Below are 25,638 nucleotides of genomic sequence, written 5' to 3'. Positions count from 1 at the left end.
TCATAAAGAAGAATTTCGGCATACTAGAAAACAAAAAGAGAAAGGGAGGGGGGATGGACATGGATGGACCTCACTATGTTGTGAAGAAACCTAAAATCTAAACAATCAAATGTACTCTCAAGTTCTTCCCTCTTCTAGCTGTGATCAGATGACAGGCAGTGGATTCAAACTTGAGTACAGAAAGTTCCAACTCAACATAAGGAAGAACTTCTTTACTGTGAGGGTTACATAGCACTGGCACAGGCTCCTCAGAGAGGTGGTGGAGTCCCCTTCTCTGGAGACTTTCAAGACCTGTCTGGATGCCTTTCTGAGTGATATCTGGATACCTTTCTGAGTTATCTGCCCTAGTGTTTTTGTGGTCCTGCTCTGGCAGGGCAGTTGGACTTGATGATCTTCAGAGGTTCCTTCCAACCCCTAATATTCTGTGATTTATGACATCAGCATCACAGTTAAACTAAAAACGGTCCCAAAAAAACAGATTTTTCCCAATTACTATTTCCCAATCAAAGAAGAAACAATAGAGACTATTTAAAAACATTTTAGACTGCAGTTCAAACAATCAATAGGAAGGGTTGTAGTGATATAATAAGCAGCTGAGAACACCCTGAATCACTATAAATCTAAAAATCTGATGTTTAATTTGACATAATATGAAGCAGGAGAAAAGTAAAATTACAGAATAAGACAAAGCCATTTCCCCAACAACTTCAAATGAAGGGGAACAAGCCCAGAATCAAGGTCATCTGCCAGTCACATTTTTTTTAGCATGTTTAACAGAGCTAATAGAGGACTTAACATTTTTGTGAACCTAATGATGGAAATGCATTTGGATGTAGCAAAATCTTTTGAAAGCTACACTACTAATAGGGAAATTTCAAAAAAAAATAAATAAATCAAACAAGCAAATGCCAGAAAGGCTAACCCATCAGACAGAATCATACTGAAGGAATAGAAAGGCTCCATATTTTCTAGAGGCATACTCTTATTATGCAATGCCACCTACTGACCACAATTCTACACACTTACGCTACAAATCCCAGTGTCCAGAATGAAAAACAGTTTTTTTAATTTAACAAAGCAGTTTTCTCTATTAAACATTAGGGACTGAGGATCAACTATTCACCTTCATAACTCAAGATGTAGTTTTACATATAAATAGCTGTTTAATGGGTCAGTTAATTGAAAAGGCTGACTGGAAGCAAAAGAACTGTTAAGGTGGTCCAGGAACAAGCAAATTAACTAAGCAATGAGGCCTTCTAGCAGCAGATGACTTTGTTCCATAAGGTAAATTTTATTTGAATTTTAATAATGAAACTGAGATTGGATTAGAAAGTCAACTCAAATTCTGTAAAGAGTACCAGCATTTTCCTGATCTGAGGAAAAAAAGCCTACATCTTCCAATACAAATACAGTCAGTAGGATTACAACCAGGATTTCGCTTACCCTTGTTCTACAAAGTACATCCACTTTACTTCTTTATGAACGAAGTAGATCACTACTGAAAAGTGCTACATAAAATAAAATTGAGGGTTTCTTCAGATAACACCCAATATTAAGTTATCACATAAACTGTGAGCGCTACTTTTAAAAATACACTAGTCCTCAGCTATGTTTTCAAATATAATTCAATTCCTCCACTTCATCATTCTTCTTAGATTTCTAAATAGATTATACCAGCTCTAGTATCTTACAACTGTCTATTTTTTTCCAAACAACTGTTAAGAATGGGATGAAAACACTTCCTAAGGCTTAAATATAAACTCAAGAAATGAAAGGATCTGGCAGTGGACTTAATCACTTGCTTAACCACAGGCTTTTATTTAACTGATGCTTCAAAAAAACCCAAACACACCATCACATTCTGACTGTTCTTAAAACCCCTTATAACATAAGGAACAGGCAGTTTACAAAAAGGAAAGGCAAAGATGAAAATCTGAAAGTGTCTGATAAGTATTCAAGTGGTACAAATTCTAAATTTACAGTCACACTTAAACAAGGTGCCAAATTATCTGTCCAAATGATTTTTAGGCAACTCATTCAGAAGTGGAATTGGTAACTTAAGGTAGGCTCTTCATTCAAGTGAAGAGGGCACTCAGATAAAACCACCACTCACAGTATCGGGCAACCAAGCAGAGGGATAGAAAAGTGTAATTTCCATCACATTAAATTCCCTTGGAGTTAGCACTGACCTATGATATAAACACTGCTAAGCAGATTTAGCAGAAATTTACTTCTAAACTTACTCCTGGAAATAATCTGAAGTGAGGCTCCACCTTTAAACAGTCTGCTGTCAGACATACTGGTAGCACACACCTTCACATACCAGCCAGAGGACAGCATAAGAAGCCTGAGTCCTATGTGACAGTCAACCCAGTTCTCATCAAAAGGGGGATCTAGCCACCCCAAGATAGGAAGGCAACATTGTTCCTTTACTCCTGCTAACGATTTCTGATTGCACATTGGTATATAAGAAAGTCATGCCTTTCTTCACAGTACCAGCTCTGATGGAATGATGAAAATTATCAGATAATGACCACAAACAGTTTTTACTATACTTTCAGTTGCTAACAAGATGTTAAAGGACAATCTCAGGTACAAGGTTAACTAAAGCTTTTCAAAGACCCTGTATTTAATAAAGAAGCTTTGATATGGCACTGTAATGGGGTTTTTTTGAGAAACAGAAGCTATATATTTTACATTTAAAATAGTCCTTAATCACATTTCTCACCACTTCAAATGCCACTGCAGGCATGCTTCTTTCTCTCCTCACTGAGAGCTTAGTGACCAACCATTAATCATGCTACCATTTCCCTGATCCTCTATCATCTAGTGTCGTTACCAAGGACTCAGTAATTCTCTCCAAATTAAATTTAACCTACTTATCTCTTATTCTACATCTCCAACTGAACTTCTGATTTTCTAGCTGTTTTTCTAGTTTTAGACCATAAGGATAACAGAAGATTTCTCCACAACAAGCCTGATGGTTGCCAGACTTCTTCTAACTCCTGAGGTATATAATGCAGCAGAGTCATAACATCTCTTTTTGGCTCAGAAAAAAAACATGTCCCCTCAGAACAAGAAAAGGTAACTGCATGGAGAACTACATTAGCAAGAAAAAGGACAAATGACAGTGGAACAACCCACCAGTTGTCTGATTGCATTTGCTTGAGTCTGAAACTAGTTGTAAGTCGATCAACATGCTCAGGTCCTTTTCCTGTGCACAGCCTTCCAGCCACTCTTCCCCAGGCGAGCAGCATTGCATGAGGTTGTTGTGACTCAAGTGCAGGACCCAACAATTGGCCTCATTGAATCTCATACAATCAGTTGTGGTCTGCCTATCCAGCCTGTCCATAACCCTCTGCAGAGCCTTCCAACCCTCAGGAAGATCAACATTCCCACCCAACATGACATCATCCACAAACTTACTGAGGATGCAGTTGATCCCCTTGTCCAGATCACTGATAGATATTTAAGACAACTGGAGGCAATACTGAGCCCTGGAAACACCAGCTGCCAACTGGACTTAAATCCATCCTCCACAGCACTTTGGGCCCAATCTTTCAGACAGTTTTTCACCCAGTGAAGCATACACCCATCCGAGCTATGAGCAGCCAGTCACTTCAAGATAATGCTGTAGAAAACAGTGTCAAAGACTTCACTGAAGTCTAGGTAGTTCCCCAGATCCTCCTGGCATCACATTTGCTGACTTCCACTCAACTGGGACCTCCCTAGTTAGCCAGGACTGCTGATAAATTATGTAAAGTGGATTAGTGAGCACTTCCACCAGCTCCTGCAGTACCCTTGGGTGGATTCCATCCAGTCCGACAGCCTTGTTCAGATGGTATGGCAAGTAACTGACTATTTCCCTTTGGATTACAGGGGCTTCATTCTGCTCCCTATCTGCCAGCTCAGGAGGCTGGGTACCCAGAGAACAAGTGATCTTACTTTTAAAGATTGAGACAAAGAAGGCATCAAGTATCTCAGCCTTTACCCTCACAGTTTGTAACTATGCTCACCCCCACATCCAATGAAGAAAGAATATTACTCTTCTGATGTATCTCAGAAGCCAGAAATTTTACATTGGTGCTTTTCTCAGAATATTAATTGGCAGAATTGGAATTAAAGATACTTTTCCAAATTATAACTAAAAGAATGTTGACAGAAATACTTTAGCTATAAAAATATACAGCTTAATATGCAGCTGACCAAGCGGCAGTGAACTTCAGCTTGACATGTTCCTAGTGCATTACATCCAGGATATTTAAAACAAGACATTTTTATTTTGTAGAGTGACTTTTTCTTCAATATAGATAAGCCACATAAATATAAGCCCTAAATTTAAGTTCCGGTGCTGTCCACCACCCACTGTTGCATTTTCAACTAGTTCGATATTTTTAAAAAGTATTTAATGTAGTAGTTGAACTTATGTGCTGAAAATGTGACCACAAGATGTAAAAACTACCAAAATTTAAGTGTCATTATGAGTATAGCAACTTGGTGAGCATCTCCAGTATGATAAATTGAAAACTAGCTTAAAACACGCAATTGTTTCTCTGTAATCTGTAAGAGCATACATGTATCAAAAATCTACCATCTTCCAATGTTACACACAGGAATGTGTATTACCTGAGCAAGTTCTTTTTGTTCATTCACAAGTCTGCTGCAGCTTGCTATCATCTGGTCCAATGCATAGAGCCTATCCTCAAGGCCTTTAATAGCCTTCATGTTCTGATTATCTAGTTTGGCAATAGTTTGTCGACATTCTGCCAGAAAGGGCTGGATGATCCTTGGATCAAGCTAAAAAAGGAAAAAAAGAAACAAACACAAGAAAAGAAATAAGGAAGTGTTTATTAGCAGTTGATATACTGAAAGGTGACATGAGCTAGCTACATGAGGTTTTATAATCCTATTTTTTTTTTTTTTTTATCTAATGCTATCGGTTTCAGAATCGGTTTCAGAGTTAATGAGTCTGTGGATTTGATATCACAGTATGAATTTCTCTGAAGCATTCCAACCAGACCATCATACAAATCAGGATACTTACAAGGGAAAGTGACACCCGTTGAAAAGGATGGGTTGGGGTGGGGAAAAGGCAGTTTAAAGCTAATGGACACAGTTTCCACTGGAACTGGGTTCATGGAGCTACAGCCAAAATAAGTGATGAATGTGACTCTGTGGAAAGTGCTGCAGGGAGGGCGGTGGGAAAAAGCTGTGAGACCCATCAGCCTTTTCCCACTGAATAAATGATTTAACTGATACCTTAGACAGGCAGATCAGGTCTAAGTAACTGGAAAATGAACTACAAGTAATACATATGCAATACTTTCTGCTAATTTTTTTCCTAATAACACATTTTAAAAAATCATTTCACCATATTCTTTTACAGGCCATTATTAAGGAAAAAGGCATTTGAAACACTAAGAGGCTACTAAAATCCAGACATTAAGGGTAACTCTTTTTCACACTTCACTGTAAGAGCAGTGAAAGAATTCAGTCTTTATTTCCTTAGTTCGAACAACAAGATAGGTAAGCAATAGATTATCTAGGACAGAGTTTATTCTAAACCTGGAATAAATAAGTTAGGAAAATAACTTAAGAGTCATCAGGTGTTAGCAGAATATGAACAAATCTATCCTATTATACAAGAATCTAGTGGAAAGGGTACCATCCTGTGAGGTCATACTAGCTATCACAATGCACTTATCTTACCAACATACAGGGTTAATGCCACTCACATGACAGAGCCCACAAATTAACCCTCAAAGAAGCCACTTACATAAATCAATACTGGCATAGAGAAAAGCTCTATTTCCTCCTCAATCTATTATTTAACTGTATAAAAGCTTTCATGGACTGCACTTTCTCATTCTGGAAACACCCTACAGGGGTGTACAGAAAGGACCTTGGAGAGGAAAAGCATTACAAATTAAGGAGCAGCTATAGAGAATAGGTTCTTTCATTCTCTTCAAACAAAAATAAAACAACAAAACCAAACAAGAATATAAGGGAGAAGTACTAAAAGCTAGTAAGTAGCCCAGAACTTTTCAGAATAAACAATGTTATTATTAGTGTGACAAAATATATTCAAGTTTCTGAAAATTACAAAGGTGAAAACTACAAGGGTGGATTTTTAGCATGTTATGAATCACCTTACAAAACTTAGTCCATCTTCAAGAACCAGCAATAGCTTCTGGGATTAAACCAGACTGGTTTTACAGAATCATCTTCTTTGTCATCCTATTCAGGATTACTTCACTACAGCATCCCAAACAGTTTCTTGACGGTCAAAATACCAAATAACCATATGGTTCTACCTTTTTACCTTCATAAACTGTGTTTTATCTCTTCTTCTTAAAAAACAAAAACAAAAAAAAACACCCAAACCCCCCCCAAAAAGACAATTCCTCTCATTCCACCCTTAAGTTTATTTCCTCCATCCACTCTTTTTATCTCATCTTTGGATTAATTGTATCTGTAGCACTCAGCTCTAATTTCACTGGTAGATAATATTGCTATTCTCATCTTAGAAGCCCAGAAAATGAAGGGACTTTTAAGTGGCTGCAACAGCACTTAACAGAAACATGATTAGCTCCTACTTATACACTGTTTTTGCTGCAGCCTAGGTTTCTGCAATTAGGAGTGTCACTTTGTAGAACCACCTAAAGGCTAGAGGAACTCAATACCTAGCAGTGCTCTGTGCAACACACCAGTTCTGCTAAAACTACCAGTATCAAATTATAAAGCTCATACTCAGATGCTTTGTGCTTTCATGAAAAACTTACCTGAATTCAGAGTTTCAAATAAGAATTGCAACTGCAAACCATTAGTATAGTTTGTATTTTTAAGAAGAGAGCATGGGGAAAATATGGGGAAAAATAATTAAAATTTGCCACTTGATTCTAGCTTGCTATGCTGAAGTGTCATGTTAAGTAAATATTAGAAGAACAATTGCACTGCAAGATATTTAATTGGTATTTTCCTTTTCATCTGCAGATCAATTCTGTCTTGAAACTATTTCTAAATGGTAGTCAGAGACGCAGTCCTTTGTCTGTAGCACTAATGAAAGAGGGTAAATTAATGTTTTCCTACAGAAAACTAGGAACTATTCACTGTACTTCAAAAATTTGGGTTTTTTTCTGGACCAAAACAGATAAAGATTGATCATAGTTCTTCTGGTAGTGGCCAAAATAGTCTGACTACAACATTTTCCCTGTCAATCCCAATTACGTCTAGAAAACAAAAAGAAACTTCATTTTTGCAGAAGCAATCATGTTTTTCCCCTAAAAAAATCCACTTAAGTTATAGAAAAATTACAATAGCTGAAACAAAGAATTTCTGACTAGTCTTGGATAAAGCAAGGAGAGAAAAGCAGACAACTACAGGATAGCTTCTCTAAAACATTTAAGGTAGGGATGATAAGACTAAAAGCTGATCAAAAAAAGGTATAAACAGTATTTAACTAGCATGATTATCATTTTTTGCATCTTTAGTATCACTACAATTTAATTGGAAGCAACTGTTTAACATCTGTCTCAACTTTGAGACATTACATTTGTGCCCTGTTAATATTATATATGCAATGAATTTATTCATCACAAGCCAACTAATGGGTTCTGTTACTCTTATTTTAAACTAACAGAAAGCACCTTGCAGCATCACTGAACAAACAGAACAGATTGTCTCAAACTTCAGCAACTCAGAAGTCTCACACACAAAACTGAATCTTGTTTTTGCTAAAGAAACAAGTCCAATTTTTCATAGCTTTTTTTGTACTACTAAAATTCAGACTGCTTAAAATCTTGAGAAGCCCTTAATATTAAGCCCAGTTCTCCAACTACTTTGAAGACAGAACTGAAAAATTCATGTACAGAACTATGTCATAATGTTCCCTACAACACATGGTGTTTAGACATAACTGAGACAGTTTTACAGTCCTACCTTAAAGATAAAATGAAGTGTCAAAGACAAGATATTGTTTTCTTTGTTCAAGACATATTGACTTATAATAAAATCACACATATGCAAGGCTAGACAACTAAGAAATATAAGCTATGGTGAAAACAAAACAAGATGGAAATTTCTAGGCAAAACGTTTTTAAAAGGTTATAAAGCTTAATGGTTAAAATAATCACTTGGAAAGTAAAAAAGTGAGAAACGTTGTATTCTATGAGCAGAAGAAATACAAACTGGTATGGACTCCTCTGAGCATGTGTGTGTCAGTTAATACATAATGCATAAATATATAAAGTACATAAATTTATCACAATTAACCACATGAATTTGTGCTGTATTTTAACAAAGGCGTCAGTATTTTCAACACAAAGAACATTAACTTTGGTCCAGGAAAAATTTGCTTTGATTATAGGCATCATTTCTATGAAAAAGGCAAAGAAAGAATAGAAGCCAAGTCACTGCTTATATGCTACAGGAAGTTATTGGCTTTCAAAGAGCAATGGCTATTTGAGAAATGAGGAAGATAGGAAGCATTCATTGTGAAATTATATATATTCCTAAAGGTCAAATTCTTAGCACCCAAATACCCTTAAAACACTTCCCACTTCTACACAGCTCTTCCCCCAGCCTCTGCTTAAGTCTCCATTCAGAAACTTATCTGAGAAACAACAAGTTACAAAAAGTTGAGTCACTTCAAAAACACCAACATGTGGAAAATAAACAGAAGCATTCAATGCAATACAATCTGAGTTTTAAAAGATGTTTAACTTACCCTGCTCATAGAATCAAAACATTTTCTGACCAGTGATTCAACATCATTAGGTCTATCTTGAACATTTATCCAGTCTAACAAAGACACATTGAAGGAAGGCTGATCATCGTCTTTCAATTCTACTGATTTTTCACTGTCCTGGACAGTAGTATTTTGACCAGATTCCTTATCATCTTTTGCATTTTCAGGATCTGTGCCTTCCAAAGCTGAATGTTCAACTGACTTGCAAAATGAGGCTAACATGGATTTACTGTTCGCTTTAGATATATCAGAATGAAGCACCAATTCAGCAGATTTCCCATCCTCAGTTTCTTCACTTTCAGCCCCTTCATGCTCAGCTGAAGAATCCAATCTTCCTAAACACTCTCTGTAACTATGTCTTGTTAGGCACTCCAGCAGTGGTATCTTGGCCATAATAGAAACAGCAGAACCCAAGCTTTTTTCAGAAGGATGGAGAGAAAAAAAATAAATCAGTATCTAGAAGGCTATGTGACATAAAAACCTAAGATAAAAAACACCTGTAATACCAAGTACTATTTATTTTAGAACTGAAGCAGATTTCAAAATTGATTTGGTAACTACCCTTTCAAAATAACTGTTTAATATCAACAGCATTGATGACAGCTAAAGAAGTTATAATTTTTGCTCTCTTCCACTACTGAATATGAATTCTTCCAATCTTCCAAGTAAACTTATGTTTTAAGGCAATGAAAAAAAAAAGGACAGTTTGAAAAACTGGATATGCCATTTTTAAAAAACAAAACAAACAAGCAAAACACATCACACAACTGGGACTTAGTTTCCAATCTGCATGGATACTAATGCTTATTAGCAAGGATTGAGTGTCCTCTGGCCAACCACTTTTGCAGAGTTTTAATAGTTTCTATACATTTAGTAAAACCTCTGAAGTTCAACTTGTTTTTTTTAAAGTTAAAACATATTTATGCTTTTAAGTATACAACATGCACTTGCATTCTGTTAAGCAGAGCACTCATAGAAAATCCATAATACCATAATGATCAGAAAGGTGTTAAAGAGCTTCCCTAAAGTAACATCCAGAATTTGAAGGATTTGAGTGTGCATACACACTCATGGGCCAGGTCAAAGGTACACAGTGTGTGTTATGACTTTGTCCTTTCAACAGAGATCATCGTTCTTAATATCTGCTCAAGTGTATTAAAAAGCAATTAATTCAAAAGTGCAGATATGTATTTTAAAATATTGATTCATGTCTGAATTTATTATCCAGCTATTTCCAGTGCATATTAGGAAGGACTCCAGCTCTTAAACAGCCATTCATTAATAAGCATATCTTTCACATAACTCAATACAATTCTGTGTGCTCATAAACAAGAAAAAAATTACCAAAGAAGAGGAACAATGTTCTCTGTGACATGTAATCAAACAAATAGAAGCTTAAAACACAGTAACTTTGAAGACTGAGGTGAAGATTAATGCCAAACCTACTGTGTAAGTTTCAACTTGATATCATCTATGGACTGCAAATAGCTTGAGTATACATTTTCAAACTTGAAAAGCAGCTTTTGATAAGAATATGTACAATCTTCCAAGTTGGCCATTATGGCAGCCCAGCCTTGATGCTGAAGATGTTCATCATGTACAAGACCTTCACAAAAGGAGCAAAGTTTCTTTGCAACTTCATACATTTCCTGAAAAGAAAAAAAAATCCAAAAAAAGTATAAATCACTTCAAGTTATTTTTTACAAATATAGTTACTGCAGTAAAATGAGACATTTAGAAAATATTAAAAGTGTAAAATTTAGATAGTTAAAAAGTTGTACACCTTAAAACTTCAACGAAAAATAATGAAACTTTCTTTATTCTTAACTAAAAAAATGTATTAGATTAAATTGAACAATTATTGAAGATTTACTGAGAAATATCACCAAAGAGTCAGGTGAAAGTTTCAGCTCAAAAAAAACTGTATAAAATTAAATGCTCCTAATATAAAATATTCAGTGCACACACAGATGAATAATAATGCTTGCACTAAAACCAGCAGGAGTTGGCAAACAAAGTCCATTAAGGAGAAAACTATTGATTAGTCAAGCAGAAACTCAGAGCAAGATCAATCAGCTGAAGCGCAGGTGCATCAGATGGAAGAAAAGATGCATAAGAAAAAAAGCAAGGCAGATAATTAACTGAAGACTTCCACTGACGTAACATGATCAGAAGCAGTGCAGTGTCCACAAACCTCTAAAACATACCCTGAAACTTGGTATGTGCAAACCAACATGGAAGCTTTTCTGTTAAGAGAACTGGATGACACAGAGGCATTTTACTGTCATAAGAAGGTGAGAATTTAATTACCACCCAACTTAGCAGAGTTAAAACAGAGACCTATGTACAGCAAGTACGATAACTTACTAGAACTGCACAAACAGCAATGCCAATTGTACTAAATTCACAAGTTTTAACTACTAGTAGAAGATAACTATTTTAAGTTTAGCAATTTAAAAAAAAACAACTGTCCCTCTAAGTGCCTATTACACAACTACCAAAATGAGAAAGTAAAACCAAAGTCATACAATAAAATCTTCAGTTTAATATTTTATCAATAACATACTACATGAAATAATTCCCCCAAGCATACTTGTATTGTTGGGTTTTAATATCTACCTACTCTCCAAGCAAGAAAATGTCTACTACTTTTTGCAGAAAACCATGCATGGAGAAATAAATCTTACAAATATAGTGAGAAAGCAATGTTAAAAAACATGCACATCAGTGTATTTCAGAATGCATTTGCTGCTGAACACACCGTTAGCAGCACATATGCATACACAAAAACAATTGAGCCCAAAACCATTTATCTTCCTGAAATAAACCACAAAGCAGCATAGTATTTTATCAAAATATTTCAGAATTTATACTGACAAAACCTGAAAGTTATGAACATCCCACTTTTTTTAATAAGTCCAAGCCTTGTCTCAAGCAGCATAATGAAATTCCACTATCCTTCAAATCATTTGTATCTAACCTATCAGCAGATGAACAATGAACATGCAAACATACTTACACATGCAACTCCAAGGAAATTAAAAGCTATTACAATTTCTGTCTCTTTTCTGTGCATATGAGAGTAAGTATTTCTGGTTTGAAAAGAACTGCTTTTTTATTTGCTGCGTAAGTAGAAATCCTAAGTAGAAATCAACTGATAGCTCATCAGGGACAGCATCTAAATAGTGCTGAAATCTGCAAGTCACTTTCTTCGTACTCTCTCCAGTTTGTCTATAAAATTTAAATCCACATAAGCTGCTTAATGCAATATTGACAACTTAAATTTCTTATATCGTTTGCTTAAATTCACTTTGTATATAAGTTACTCAAATCAAATTCCATACCGTATAACAAAGAAGAAATACTGCTTCTCAATTATCATATTAACAACCAAAAGAACAGGCTGTTTTACCCTAAGGTGTATTAGAAAACACACCAAAGATATGAAGCTGAAAAGGTAACTGAATGTCTTCACTGTGTTCTAATGTACATCCTGGGAATGTACGCAAGTATTTTACTTTTCAAGTCACAAATGCTATTTTCTTCCCACAGTCAACCTTCCTCCAATCTACTGGCAATAATTCTATAAGTGAGACCTTGGAGACTAAAACAATACAAACCATCTACAAAATCAAAACTGATCACTAAGTCTTTTTATACCATTCCTTCAAGTGAATAAAGACTGGACTTCTCTCATCTTCAAGCAGAAATATTTCTATAAAAGCCCTGGGTAGAGGCCTCTGTTACTTCTATTTTCCTTTGGACAAACTCACTGAGCACGGCAAAGCTCAACTGTGTAATAAGGAAACACATCCACTAGGCTTGATATGACCAGGCTTTCAGCCCAGAGACATACTTTTAACTAGTGGCCAGTGTTGGCTCTTTTAGTTACATCTATTTATTGTGTTCACAACAGAAGCAAAAAGTTGCAAGTTAGTGTTGTCCTGTGAAGCTTTATCATATGCCGTTGTTGATGGTTTTGTCAATTTAATATTTCAGTTTTAACAAGGTTGTTTCCTCTATAAAACACTTTCAAATATGAAGCAGAGGTCACAGGTTACCAATTTTTTGTAGAAAACAAAAAATCATTACAATTGAGATCGCTTGTTAAACTACTACAGCACTGACACACTGTATCTACTAGTAACTGTATGTGACTTGTGGCTGTTTACACAAATTTAACCAAACCAGAACCACAAATCACAGCAGTCTGACTCCTGGAAAAATGAGAGTAAATAATAGTATTTGATATAGTCATCTTAGAGGTCCTTTCTAACCACGATGGTTCTATGATTCTATTTCCTAGAGTGGCAAATCAATATTTCTTTATATTTCAGAAACAATGTAACAGAAAGGCAATTCTAATAAGCATCAGGATCTGCCATATAACAGATAATTGCCCAAAGGAACAGTTATATAAAAACAGAAACACACCGATGCCATCTAAGTATATAACCAGATGAGTTAGATGAGCTGCAGCTGCTTGCTGTATTACCCAGGAGATGGGGACAACAACAACAAAAAAATCACATTAAGAAAGCAATCAAATACGATACTGAGAAACAATATACTATCTGAACTATTAAGAGCTCAAACTGAATTAATATTGAGATCAAAATTAATTAGCCTGGAAACATAGCTAAGTTTCTTTCAAATAACTTGTTTTCTAAGTTACTTGTACGCTAATACACTACAAGTCAAATTGTACAACTAAACAGAGATATGTCTGTTTCAGGGCACACATATAAGATACAACAACAACATTCGACCTTATCATCCTACCAAACATTTTGATGTTTTAACTCAAGTGCTGAAGAAATTCTCTCTGAGTGGTGGGGGAAAAGCAGTAGAATTCTGTCTGCATGGATGAATCCAAACAGAATTAGTCTGCAAGAACCCACTACTGCTTCTGATGCTGGTTCCTCAGGCAGTATAATGAAATAAGCTTGTTACATTAAAACAGTACAGAATACTACTCTGAATTCAGGAGGGCCAAGTAGGTGGTTCTAATACAGTTCAAACCATATGGAGTAATTATTTTTCCACCTATTGCTTTGGTCTTAGACTGTATTAAGCAGATACAAGTGTTGTAGTTCAAAAGTGGTTAAATAAAAACTATAGCTATCATCTTTCTTATCATTGCATCACTACTGAAATACAGCTTCAAGTTATTTGGCTTGTTCTTCCTACCACCTCCATAGACAAGATTTCTGGGGAGATTTCCTCAGGCTACTAGATTGATCTATTTCACATAACTGATATGTCAGTATGCAGAAAAGTTAAGCAGCTCACTGACAAATGAACAAAGTCTAAAAACCGAATCATGTCAGACATATAAATAAAGGCCTGCAATCCAGCATGTTTTAACACTTCTCAGTTAAGTTGTCAGCTCCAGCACAGAAAATGAAGCCTGCTGTTTAACAATAGACTTGCTTTTGTCTTATTTTTCACAGATCCTCTCAAGGGTAATTGCCAGAAATCTAATGGTTCACAGAGCACAAAAATTAACTTCAGTTGCCTTGTAGAGCTACATGCATCTTACTCAGCTATACCAGCAGACTTAGAACACTGATAAACTGCACCACACCACTGAAACATGGACCTCAAGAAGTACCACTACCAATACAAGACTAGAAAATGCAGGCTAATCTCAATCTACTGTTATTTTGAAAAGTAAATAAGGCCATCTTCACTGGCTATTTTTTCAAGACACTCTCAAGCCCACCAGAAATATTCTTATCTTTGGCTGAGTGGTTTAACAAAATGTTTACTTGAATTATTTCCTTTGATCACCGTAACTTTAACTTAGGTGACTCTTCTGATTATAATTACTTCTGCTTAGCACATTTCAACAAAAATAAGTAGATGCAGCAAAGTATGCTTTATATAAAACCAAAAGTAACTGGTTAAGTGTTTCCTATCAATTTCAAGACTTCATCTTTGCATCCTACTGGTGTAATTGTGTTCATCTGAATTAAAAAAATCCAGGGAAGGTCTGTTTGTCTTAAGTGGTCTTTGGACTTACCTCTAAAGAACAAAAGTTCTCAGGAAATGAAGGGTTCTTTCCACTCTCTACAACCCTGTGGTAAAAGGAAACAAGTCATCAAAGTCCTCTATTGCCATGTGTCTGAAATCCTGTGAAAGGACTCCGTAAAGGTTTTGGTCACCCTAAAAAATCAACCGCAGGCCAACAAAAGATCCTTGAAAGTGAAATGACACTCACCCATACGCTATAACAGCAGATAAACACAACCATTATCTTGCTTACCAAAATTAGTAACCAAGACCATTATCTCTAATTCATGCACCTCCAACTAAAACATCAGTAAAACTATTAGGTTAACCACTTAAAGATTTCAGCTTTTAAATCCTGTAATTGGAATAGTTAACTTTACTGTGAGGGAGTGTGTTATTTTATAGTAATTCCTCTCCTTTCATTAGACAGCTGATTATTCCATTCTCCTTTAACATTGGTCATTTTGGGTGACTGTCATCCACACAGTTCACAACTTACTACATACTCTGAAAGTACTTATTTCATCAGCCTAATATAGAACAAGTTATTTTGTAAGTTACAGTTTCATTACTTTTTTTTCAGTACTGTTTGCAACAGCTCTTGGCTCTGATATTAAAAGCAGGCTAGAACAAGTCAAGAATTTATCACCAAAAGAAATACTGAGAAGATGACATAAACCACCACAGTCAGTGAATATAAACAAGGTATAGCTAAGTGATAACTTCTATTGCCTTGATTCCAAGCCACCCAGGTCTTTTTCTCCTGGTGAATTTTTCAAGAGATTCATCTAACAATTCTAGCTACCAAGGCAAACAAAAACAAATATTGTACCTTTTAGTACACCTCAGGATGAAATAAAACCTACTCTATTTTAACCACACCCAGCTTTATTACTTTAAAAGATTATGAGATTGATCGCTAATCTGTTACAAACAAGTCCGGACTTCTGTGGAGGAGCTAGAAGTGTGTCTGGCTATTAGACTAGTAATTAAGTCAAAAAGAATGAAACACATTCATTTAGCTACAAAATTGTTACAAACATTATGACACCTTTATGAACATTTAAATTTTGAAGTAATTCTTTTTCCAGAGGATCTCAAAACAGCTTTATAGTAGAAGTGAAAGAGTACTTCTCTAAATGGTAGATATGTAGCTTTCAGGAAGAAGACTACACTTCCAGGCTTAAGTATTACAAAGTGTTTGGAACTAAACCAAGAGTGATCCAGCTAACACAACTATAGCCATGGTTTTAGGCAACAAAACTAAATGACAACACAGTTTCGCATCCTCATTCCCATTTCTCAAAGAAAAACTGACAAGAATTGACAGCTTGATGATGACAGTTAAGAGTATCACATGAAATGTGACACATACCAGCTAACAAAAAGTTAAAGCTTCCAATATCCTTCTTCTAGGACAAATACCACAGGAACTTCAGTTAGAACACTAAAGAAAAAATAATAATTATTTTCTAAAGGCTAAGATACCAGAAATTATTTAAGCAGTAGTATTTAAAAAACAAAAGATTAGACAAGATTCACACAACGTGATTTATTGCACAACATTCTGCGTAGAGAACAGCTTGTCTTCTCATAACCTGGTGTGTATGGAACTTTTTGCAAGCACACTGTGCACCTCATTGTCCACATATTGCAGCTCAAGGCCAAAACTCCTGAACGGGAAGACAGGTGGGAAACTAGGCTAGCTGTAAAATGTTAAGCTGTAACCCTTTAGCCACAGACATCTCAAAGGTAAGTTTTTAGATAAAAGAAAACCAGGACACTGAGAAATAAAATGAAAATAGGCTTATAAAGTTGCTTTAATTGAGATTTAAAAGCCCAAGAGCAGATACAAGAAACACTGACCAAAACTGATCTGATAAAAACAAGTTTAAGATACCGGAATTGCACCACATGTGACCTATGGCACCTTGCACCTATGGCAAGAATTTCAGTTTAACTGTTAAAGTAACAAATTAAGGAACAGACAGCTTCTTTCAAGCTACCAAATCTTTATACTGCAAATTCTACATAATGAGATCTCATGTAATCAACTGGAATTTAAGAAAAATCTATACAGATGTTAAAATAATTAAATCAAAAAGAGAGAAAGAGTTATCTTGGTATAGTTATCACAGTGCAGTGGAAAACCAAAGAGGAGATAGTAAGTTTTTCATGGGAATTATTTTTTGTTAGGAGGCATTAAAATGTAAAAATGGACACACAAAAGTTTAAAAAGTAGTTTAAAAATTGGGCAAATGCAGAATGGCTGCTTTTACACATACCCACATCCTACACTTATAAGAAAAGCCTGTAAGAATGCCAGCCCCTCCACTATGAACTAAAATATAACTTTTATTTATACCTGAGTAATAACTACAGATACCTGAAAATTATGGCAAGGAGCAGAAAAGCAAAGTAAATTTAAATAAAAGTTACAGGCCATATACTAGGATACTCTAAGTACAAGATTCAGAAATATTTGTCCACCTTTTTCCACAGTATAAAAAAGATTCAAAATAAGGTAAGGTAAAAACCCCATCATCTTTCATACAGCTCTACAGAATAGTTACCAAGTAGTACAGAATTCAAGTAACAGATGCCAAAAAAAAAAAGGCTAAATTTTATGGCTGGTTTAAAAAGAAAAACAAGAAAGAAACAGAAATCTTCACACCCTGTAACATTAATTATTTTTCATGCAACAAGTTTGCCTATTACTAAAGCAGATGTAGGGCATGAAGTACACGCAAGAACTCCTGTACAGTAAGTTAGCAGCCATCTTCTACATAATTTTTACTATTTCATAAGCTGTTTATAATTCCTAACACATTTTATTTTAAAATCACGTGTTATATACTCCGGGAGAACAGATACCAAATTAAACAGAAACTGGTAGCTATCAAATATTCTCCCCTACTTTTACATAGTTGTTATATATCATTGCTTTTCATTGTTGACAAAACTAGGCAAGACTTTATCATGAGCAATGATTAAGATCGTAATTTCAACTTTCCTATTACATTTTTATCATATAATTGAACTAATTCAATTACCCTAAACAATTACAACACTAAAAAACTCTTTATTAGGTACTGCCACTCTGCTTTTCTGGTAAAGCACATTAATGTCTAAAATAAAAAGACAAAACGGATTATTTTAAGGCAAATTTTTAAAGGTCATTTTGTAAGAAGTCTCCTTTAAAGTATTTAGTGTGGCTTTGGATGCATCAATCTCACAGCTACAGAGGTTCATAGCCTTTATAGGTCTCCTCAGATCTTTATCAATTTTGAGAAGGATTAATGTCCCATGTTTCCTCTTTCTCTCAGCCAAGAGGCTTATGGTGAACCCTGAAGATGAATGTTCTACCCACAATTTCCAGTCCTTCCTCAGTTTCTTCTGAATTATTGCTCAATATGCTTTTAAGAAGGCATAATGAAAAACTACTTTAGTACACTACTGCTATACCCCTTTACAGTTTTCACACACTGGTACATCTGAAGTCACGACAGCCACCACGACTCCTCCACAACACACTATGGTTTTGCCACTCCTCTGACCTCCCAAAAAAGTACCCAATGCATTTTCACAGCCTAACGCAGACCTTATGGTTTTCAAGTATTTTAATCTTGCATAAAATTAAGTGTGGGTATAAATGTGTATAAAATTTAAGAATATTCCTGCCTGTTTAATCTTCAAATCATTTTTTAAGTTCTTAACAAAATATTCTCCTATCTTTGTAGTGCTTTTACAAACAGGAAAGAACTAGAAGGTGTAGGGAACAGAGAATTACCTTTCTCAAGATAAATCTGCAGGCTAGAAATATAACCTTCATTCTACTTAGATCCATGTTTAAAGACCTATAAATACTAAGTATCTCCTCCCATATCCTATAATAATATTAATAGGTGCCATCAAGTGTGGAAAAAGATTATTTTCTTCTTGCAAATCAGCTCAGGATCACTCTCTTGATAAAATTTAATGTCTCTAGCTCAACATCATAGCTCTAGTCAGCCAATAAAAGCAAAGACTTTTACGAGTAATTCTGAAATATGAGCTTCCCTTACAAAAGACCTGCCACCAGAATGAGACAGTAAAACACTAAATAAATTAAAAGCAGAAACATTGCAATAAATTTGTTCTGCATATTAATAAATCCTTCAGAATAAAAGGGGAGGAGAAGGTAGTGATAATAATTCATTCAAAGTTGAAGGAGTATTCTTATCTATAAATATAAATAGTATAAAATCCAGAGGGATTAAATATGTTCTATCAGTGTATACTAACTTCACCAGACCAAAAGAAAATTAAAAATCTTCTAAGACCACAATATCAGGTATACAATGAAGAAAGAAGATAAAACATCAGTAATGAGAAACGCAAGACTGGGCACCACCACCATTCACTTCCATTACACCGCCCTGTCTTCATATTAATTCAATGTTAAGCATTTAACATCAAGATTGCAGTCTTGATGACTTTTATAAGATCCTCTTAATACCCCACACAAAATGGTTTTAAAGCACTTTCACCGTTTCAGCTGCAAAAACCCAAATCCTCACCCTCTTCAAGGAGCACAAACAAAAATCTCCCACTTCTACCTGAATTCACATTGAAATCTACTCTTCTCTGTATAAGTCATATGATTCACAGATCCCTGATAACTCAAGGTCTGGTTTACTAAGTCACCACCAACAGGTGGTGAAGAGAGGAAGAGAGTCAACTGGACTCAACCCTTGTTTTACATCAGACAAGCTCAGATTTTTCAGACTAACCTTCCCCCTCTTGACAGGCAAGGCCAAGAGAGAAAACTGAAAAACCCCATATTAGATGCAAGACTTAGCACCAAGACAACATGCTAAAAACATGTATTATTATTTATTTTGTGCTAAGTGCTATATATAACCACTCCCCCCATCCCCAGCTGTTAGAAGTTTAAATAATCTTTAGAGGCATGAAAAATATTTAATGTATTTAAATGTAAAATCTGAAAAGGAAAATGAGGGCAGAATTTCCTAACACGAAGAGAAGCAACCAGTCCAGCTACTGAAGGCACTGTGTCATGTGTCTTGAACATACAGCTGTGCCTGCTGTACGCACACTCTGTATCTTACTATGTTGCAAGGAACTAGTTACCCCTACCAAAAAATAAATAATACAGAAGTAATCAAACTGCAATTCTGACAAGTTTGCTCTCTATGCAAGTAAAAACCAACAGTCAATAATAAAATAACTGAATTTCAGGAAAAGGAAGCTGATGGGCTTTCTTATTCACCAGTTGTTTAGACATATTAGATGAAACAGAAGCTTGGTGAAGCACTTTTTAAATTACTGCTATTTTCTTACTTGATTTAACATGTCCAAAGCAACGAACTTTTTCCTATGCATGTTGAAGCACACTGAAGACACTGAAAATAAGGCAGCACTTTAAGCATGGGTCCAAGGCAACTAGATTGCTTTTACTTTGCAAATGCTATAAACATATGCATCCACAGAGCTTGAAGAAACAAGCACATTTCACTACCTACCTTGAAACTTGGAGACAAAAGTTCTGAAGAAGAAACTATTTTGTAATTTCTATCAAGCTTCCTCGCTAACATAAAAAGGTTCTTTTCCTTTGATGAGCAAGTACAGCAAGAATTTACTTACCACTGCAAGTTGTGTCCGTGACGCTACCGTATGAAACACTGCAGGCATCATGAGAGACTCTTCTACTTTCAACTCCATCTCGTTCTCTGCTGAAAATGTGGTTTTGGGGATAGCTGGTGGACGTTCACACAAGATCATTTCTTTGTTGAATAAAAAAATTGGGTTGGTATCCTACACTCAAAAAGAAAAGGAAACCAAACACTGAGTAAAAGCAACACAGCACTCAATCACCAATTATTTACTCTGTGGGCAACGTGCCTTAAGAACATTTTATAATCTACAAGTATAAGCTGAATACTCAAACATCTGTTTCTCAAAGCAAAGAAATCCAGCAAACAGTACACTACAGAAAAATACTTGAAGTTCCCTCCATTAAACATCTTTTTCTTCCCCTCTAAATGACAGTTCAGACTAAAAATGCATTATGGACTTACTGTTCCAGCACTGTAACTACACACTCTTCTGTCTGGTGCCATACACTCTCCTCCATTGACAACCAGCACTTGGTGCTGAATGGCAATCTTATACTTGGTTTGAATTGCATGTTTCAGATCAGCCACGCTGGAAAAAAAAATGGGAAGACAAAATGATGCTATCAGCATATTTGTGTCTCTTAATTTTATGTATTTCTGTAATAGAGACAGGTGACTTGTCTGTGTCAAAGAACAACTTTTTTTTAAAGAAATATGGCACTGTGCAGAAAAAAAGTAAACAATTTTTTTAAGTGCTGCAAGTAGATTTAGGTTAGACATTAGGAAGAAATTCTTCACTATGAGGGTGGTGAGACACTGGAACAGGTTGTCCAGGGAACCTGTGGATAACCCCTCCCTGGAAGTGTTCAAGGCCAGGTAGGTTGGGACTTTGAGCAACATGGTCTGGAAGGTGTCCCTTCTTATGCAGGGGTGTTGGAACTAGATGATCTTTAAGGTCCCTTCGAACCCAAACCAATTATCTAATTCTATGACAATGTGTTGTTTTCTGGATATCCAGCTAATAAGCTATCAGCTAAAAGAAGACAGCCTTCACATTACTGGAAAGTCATTTTTTTCCAAGAAAATCTGATAACATGCTGAAATTCTGGATTAAGTCATATCAAGCATTTAGGATAATAACTGTAAAAGTCCTATTATGCTCTTTGAATATATATGTAATGAACAAACAGCTGACTTACTTAAACCTTAGAAGACTATAAGAGTATTAACAAGTCATTATGCGTAACATAAGCGCAATTTTGTATAACCAGCTCTGACTGACTTGCTATACATGAAGTGTGTAGCACTTACCAGAAAATTAAACAATCCCTTTATATGCAACAAAATCCTATATGCAAACACATTTAATGTGCAAACAGTAGATAAATAAACCATCCCTGTTTCCATTCACTACCTTCATATCTGTAATTATGGGTGATGGTATCTTCACATTAACTGCTTATTTTAGACATTTCTAGATATACTTGAAGACACAGGCAAATAGTAAACTAAACAGGAATCTATTATTATGACACACTAACTGACCCAAACTGTAACTGGTTTAGTACCCATCAAAGATAAAGCTTTAGAGTATCAAGTGAACATTCAATTATAAGCACTGCTAGTTTTGAGATAACCAGCAGGAAGCATAACAATGTCACTGGTATATGGGACTTGAAAAATAAGTTTAATTAATTAATCTAAAATAGCTATGATGCAATACAATATCATGAATTCACCTCAAACTCCTCATGAGCACAAGCCTGTACTTGCTAGCTGCATTACAGTAAGCATTCACCTATCATCTCCGTGGTCATTACAAAGATAGCTTCGCCTGTCCATATACAAGATCATCAGCAAAAAAAACTAAGAAAGTTAGTTCTGCTAGAAACAGAAAGTCATAAATATAGATAAAAAGAGTAAGAAGTTGCACTGCTCAACAGAAGAGTGTTGGATTTTTTGATGTTCAGCCACTGGAAAGCTTTCTTGGAGAACTATCCAAGAGAAAAAAGTCACCCATACCAGACCACTTGGTCCCTGGACCGGCAGGATTAGAGTCTTGCACAAGAACAAGAAAAAGGATACAATATACCCAATGTATCTAGACCTGTCTAAAACAGCTTTATATTTGCAAGACACTTTTAAATGTGCAATGAAAAAAACATTCAAACAGCAAAACTGTTAGGACTTAACTGTGATTCTCTAACACTGCTCATGTTTCAGTCAGATATTCATGTTTTCCTTCATGAACGTTCCATGTTCATGTCTTACATATAAAATGCTGCAAAACATTTTGGAGCCTTACAACATAGGACAGAATCAACTTTTTCCCATTATGGACATGAGACAAAAACCTATATGCCAGTTCTCTAGCATCCAATCTAAAAAATATTACAGAGCAGACATTTCTTCAGGATGAATATATACTGACAGGAGAAACAATAGAATTTTTTCTATTATGCCAGTCAGCAAAAAAACCCCAAATACTTTTATGGAAGAATCCTAAATAAAAAAGCCAGAACTCAGTATACAAGAAGCATATGCACTCTTTTTTTCTTCATTTAAAAAACAAGCAAGGCAAAATTAATTTACTTTCTTACTTTTGTACAGCAAGTTCCGTATCAAAGGTAAGAGTAGTTCCAGTGTTGACCAGAAATACATATAGCTTCATGATGATTTCTTTAGGTCTCTGAAGTTTAGAACCTCCACTGCTAAAATCATTTAGAAACTGAAAAAAAAAAAAATTCAAGTATTAATTTCACGTATGAGTTACAAAAAAGATGCATACATGATTTTGAAAAAATACTTCTAGATATACCCTGTATGACTACATCAACTCCTATATTCCACAGTTCTTTAAACTTTACTAAACATATAGATGCTCCAGAAATATGGGCAAGGTAAGCCTCCACATAAGCAGATAGTTAGGAGAACACATGAAAACATACACTGAGGAGAAGAAAAAAAAAAAAAAAGACAACAAGACAACCTTTCAGTTGCAAGTTGCAAAGGCCACCATCTTTATCAGACCATTACCTGGCTTTTTTCAATTATGAAATCCCTTTTTAAAGCCCCAGATACAGTTTTTTGCAGACATCTTTTCTAGATGTTACAAACAGCAGCATGATCTATGTGGTAAGTGTTTGCTCCTCAGCTTGCAGCTACAAAGTCTCAGCTCCCTACTATCCTTATCCATAGTGGTTTTTTTCACTTGGACATAAAGAAATATTAGCAAAAAATAAAATAAAAATTGAAGGCTATGTACATTTTCGTTTTGTATCTGCATAACTAAATAATAGTTTTAAAAAATACTCTTCAGCACTAGCTAGATCTGTAGCTACTTTCTTCAATCACTAATATCAGATTCCAAATGATCAAGACAGGCAGGGCAGTCCAACAGATTGGACATATTTTCAGTCCTGTGCCCTACAAGCATCTGAATGACCGACCATATGCACGCTCTTTTTTTTGCACATAATAGAAAAAAAATACTTGGTGCTTTGTAACACATTTAGATTTAATCTGAGATTTTATCACTGAAATACTTCATAATTCTGAGACTTTTCTCCACAGGAGCTCAGAAGTTTAGGAATTATTTCCTCCACACTAACAAAAAGCTGCTGCAGAAGTACAAGTTACTAGCACTGCAGTCATTAGTGACCTGATTTTTTTTTTTTTATGTGGAGGGAGCTATGCCAAGTTAAGCTGTAAAAGTTTTTGTGATTCAGCAGTATTCTTGTATCATTGTGAGAATTACTTTTTGGATTAAACTACTTCACAGGAAGTATAAGAAATTTATCTTTCCCTGAAAAATGAACAAGATACACAAGCAAGGTCTACACAGCTAATTGTATTATTCTAAAATGAGCCTGAATTTGCATTTATCTCTTTGCCCACAAAGAAAAAAAAAAATGACAAATCATAGAAAAAACAACCCAACAAAAAACCCAAACTAAAACAAAACCAGCATTAAAACGTAGAACAGGGAGAGGTTTCACAAGAACAGTAAGTCCAAAAATTCAAAAGTGCTTTCTTCCAAGCAAGTAGCTTCTCAAACACCAATAGAGTACATAAACTAGTCAAACCATGCATTTTCACCAGGCTTCAGAAACAGAATCACAAAATTAAAAAAGCCACAGTTAAACAATTTTATCTGAATTGAGTATTGTTCTTACACTTCAACTCCACTGTACTCAGTGGCACCAGTTTTAATTTATATTGGAAAAAGGAGAATATATTCTATAAACACAGTTATTAGATAGACAAAAACTGCTGAACTCAAAGAACAATCTAGCAATAAATTTTTACTAAATTATTTGGCCTAGGCTTCAGAATTAATTATTCTCACATGTTGAGAGACTTCTTTTCACAAAGGGTATTATTTTGACCATGGTCTAGGTAGAATTAGAAAAAAAATGTATTTAAGAAAAGACCTGTCTAGAAATATCAGGTACATAAAGCGAAATTTTAATCATTTTCCCTTCCATACCTTAATACTAAAGCCAACAATTTAAAACATAGAAGGAAAAAACATTATTAAGATCAAAAACATTTATAACAGCATCTGCTACACATGCATCAGCAGCCTCCAACTTTTAACTTCAAGCAAAGAAAGAATTACCTTCAGGCACTATACGAAGCTACCACCTTCTTCAAATTCAAGATGAGAATAAATATGCACATTTGCTTTATTTGATTTTTGGCAACAGGGTAGCATGGCTACTCACAGTCAGAGAAGATCTGCAAAGAAAAGATACAGAAAGCAATTACAGGTACTATTAAAATGTCAGGGGTTTATGTTCAGCATTGCATCTAACCCAGAAATCAGTGTAAATCAATGCCAGAAAGAATAATTATGTGGGTTTGTTTTTTGTTGTTGGTTTTTTTAATTAACAAAGTTATCCAGTTACAAGTCTGCTCAAAACTGCTACATACCTGGTTTTGCCCATAAATTCTGTTTAAATTAACCATTAGTGATATATATCAGTATCTACAATGAAGCAAAGTTAGTTCACTAAAAAAAACTGCTTGCCTTTCCACTAACAATGTTTTTTTCAGAACTGGTCCTGAATGCTGGTATTATGTGAGGAGCAATACAGAAAATCATAGCAAAATGCAATTTATCTAAGAAAATCCAATGTAAAAAGGCACACATGCTACTGCCATTGAATGAACAGCCTTATCCTGCAGCTGGACCCAAAAGACTCACAAATCAGCACCACTTTCCTTGTAACCTAGTGAAAACAAGGTAAAGTTGTT

The 25,638-nt window shown here is 35.2% G+C and overlaps 1 protein-coding gene across 1 annotated transcript in view; it reads right to left on the bottom strand.

Moving 5' to 3' along the window:
* The window catches only part of RB1CC1 (RB1-inducible coiled-coil 1), a 58,628-nt gene extending 33,509 nt beyond the window's left edge, over nucleotides 1-25,119 (bottom strand). Inside the window, exons 1-7 of the mRNA XM_010006809.1 lie at nucleotides 25,001-25,119; nucleotides 22,980-23,107; nucleotides 20,842-20,968; nucleotides 20,408-20,578; nucleotides 10,193-10,395; nucleotides 8,726-9,161; nucleotides 4,627-4,797 (exon numbers count right to left, since the gene is read on the bottom strand). Coding sequence (XP_010005111.1) covers nucleotides 4,627-4,797; nucleotides 8,726-9,161; nucleotides 10,193-10,395; nucleotides 20,408-20,578; nucleotides 20,842-20,968; nucleotides 22,980-23,050 — 1,179 coding nt within the window. The 5' untranslated portion in view covers nucleotides 23,051-23,107; nucleotides 25,001-25,119. The remainder of the gene's footprint in view (nucleotides 1-4,626; nucleotides 4,798-8,725; nucleotides 9,162-10,192; nucleotides 10,396-20,407; nucleotides 20,579-20,841; nucleotides 20,969-22,979; nucleotides 23,108-25,000) is intronic.
* Nucleotides 25,120-25,638: the final 519 nt, after the last annotated feature.

Source organism: Chaetura pelagica, unplaced genomic scaffold (assembly GCF_000747805.2).
Source record: "Chaetura pelagica isolate M959 unplaced genomic scaffold, ChaPel_1.0 scaffold109, whole genome shotgun sequence".
NCBI classification, from domain to species: Eukaryota; Metazoa; Chordata; class Aves; order Apodiformes; family Apodidae; genus Chaetura; species Chaetura pelagica.
This window is presented reverse-complemented; position numbering and strand designations above follow the sequence as displayed.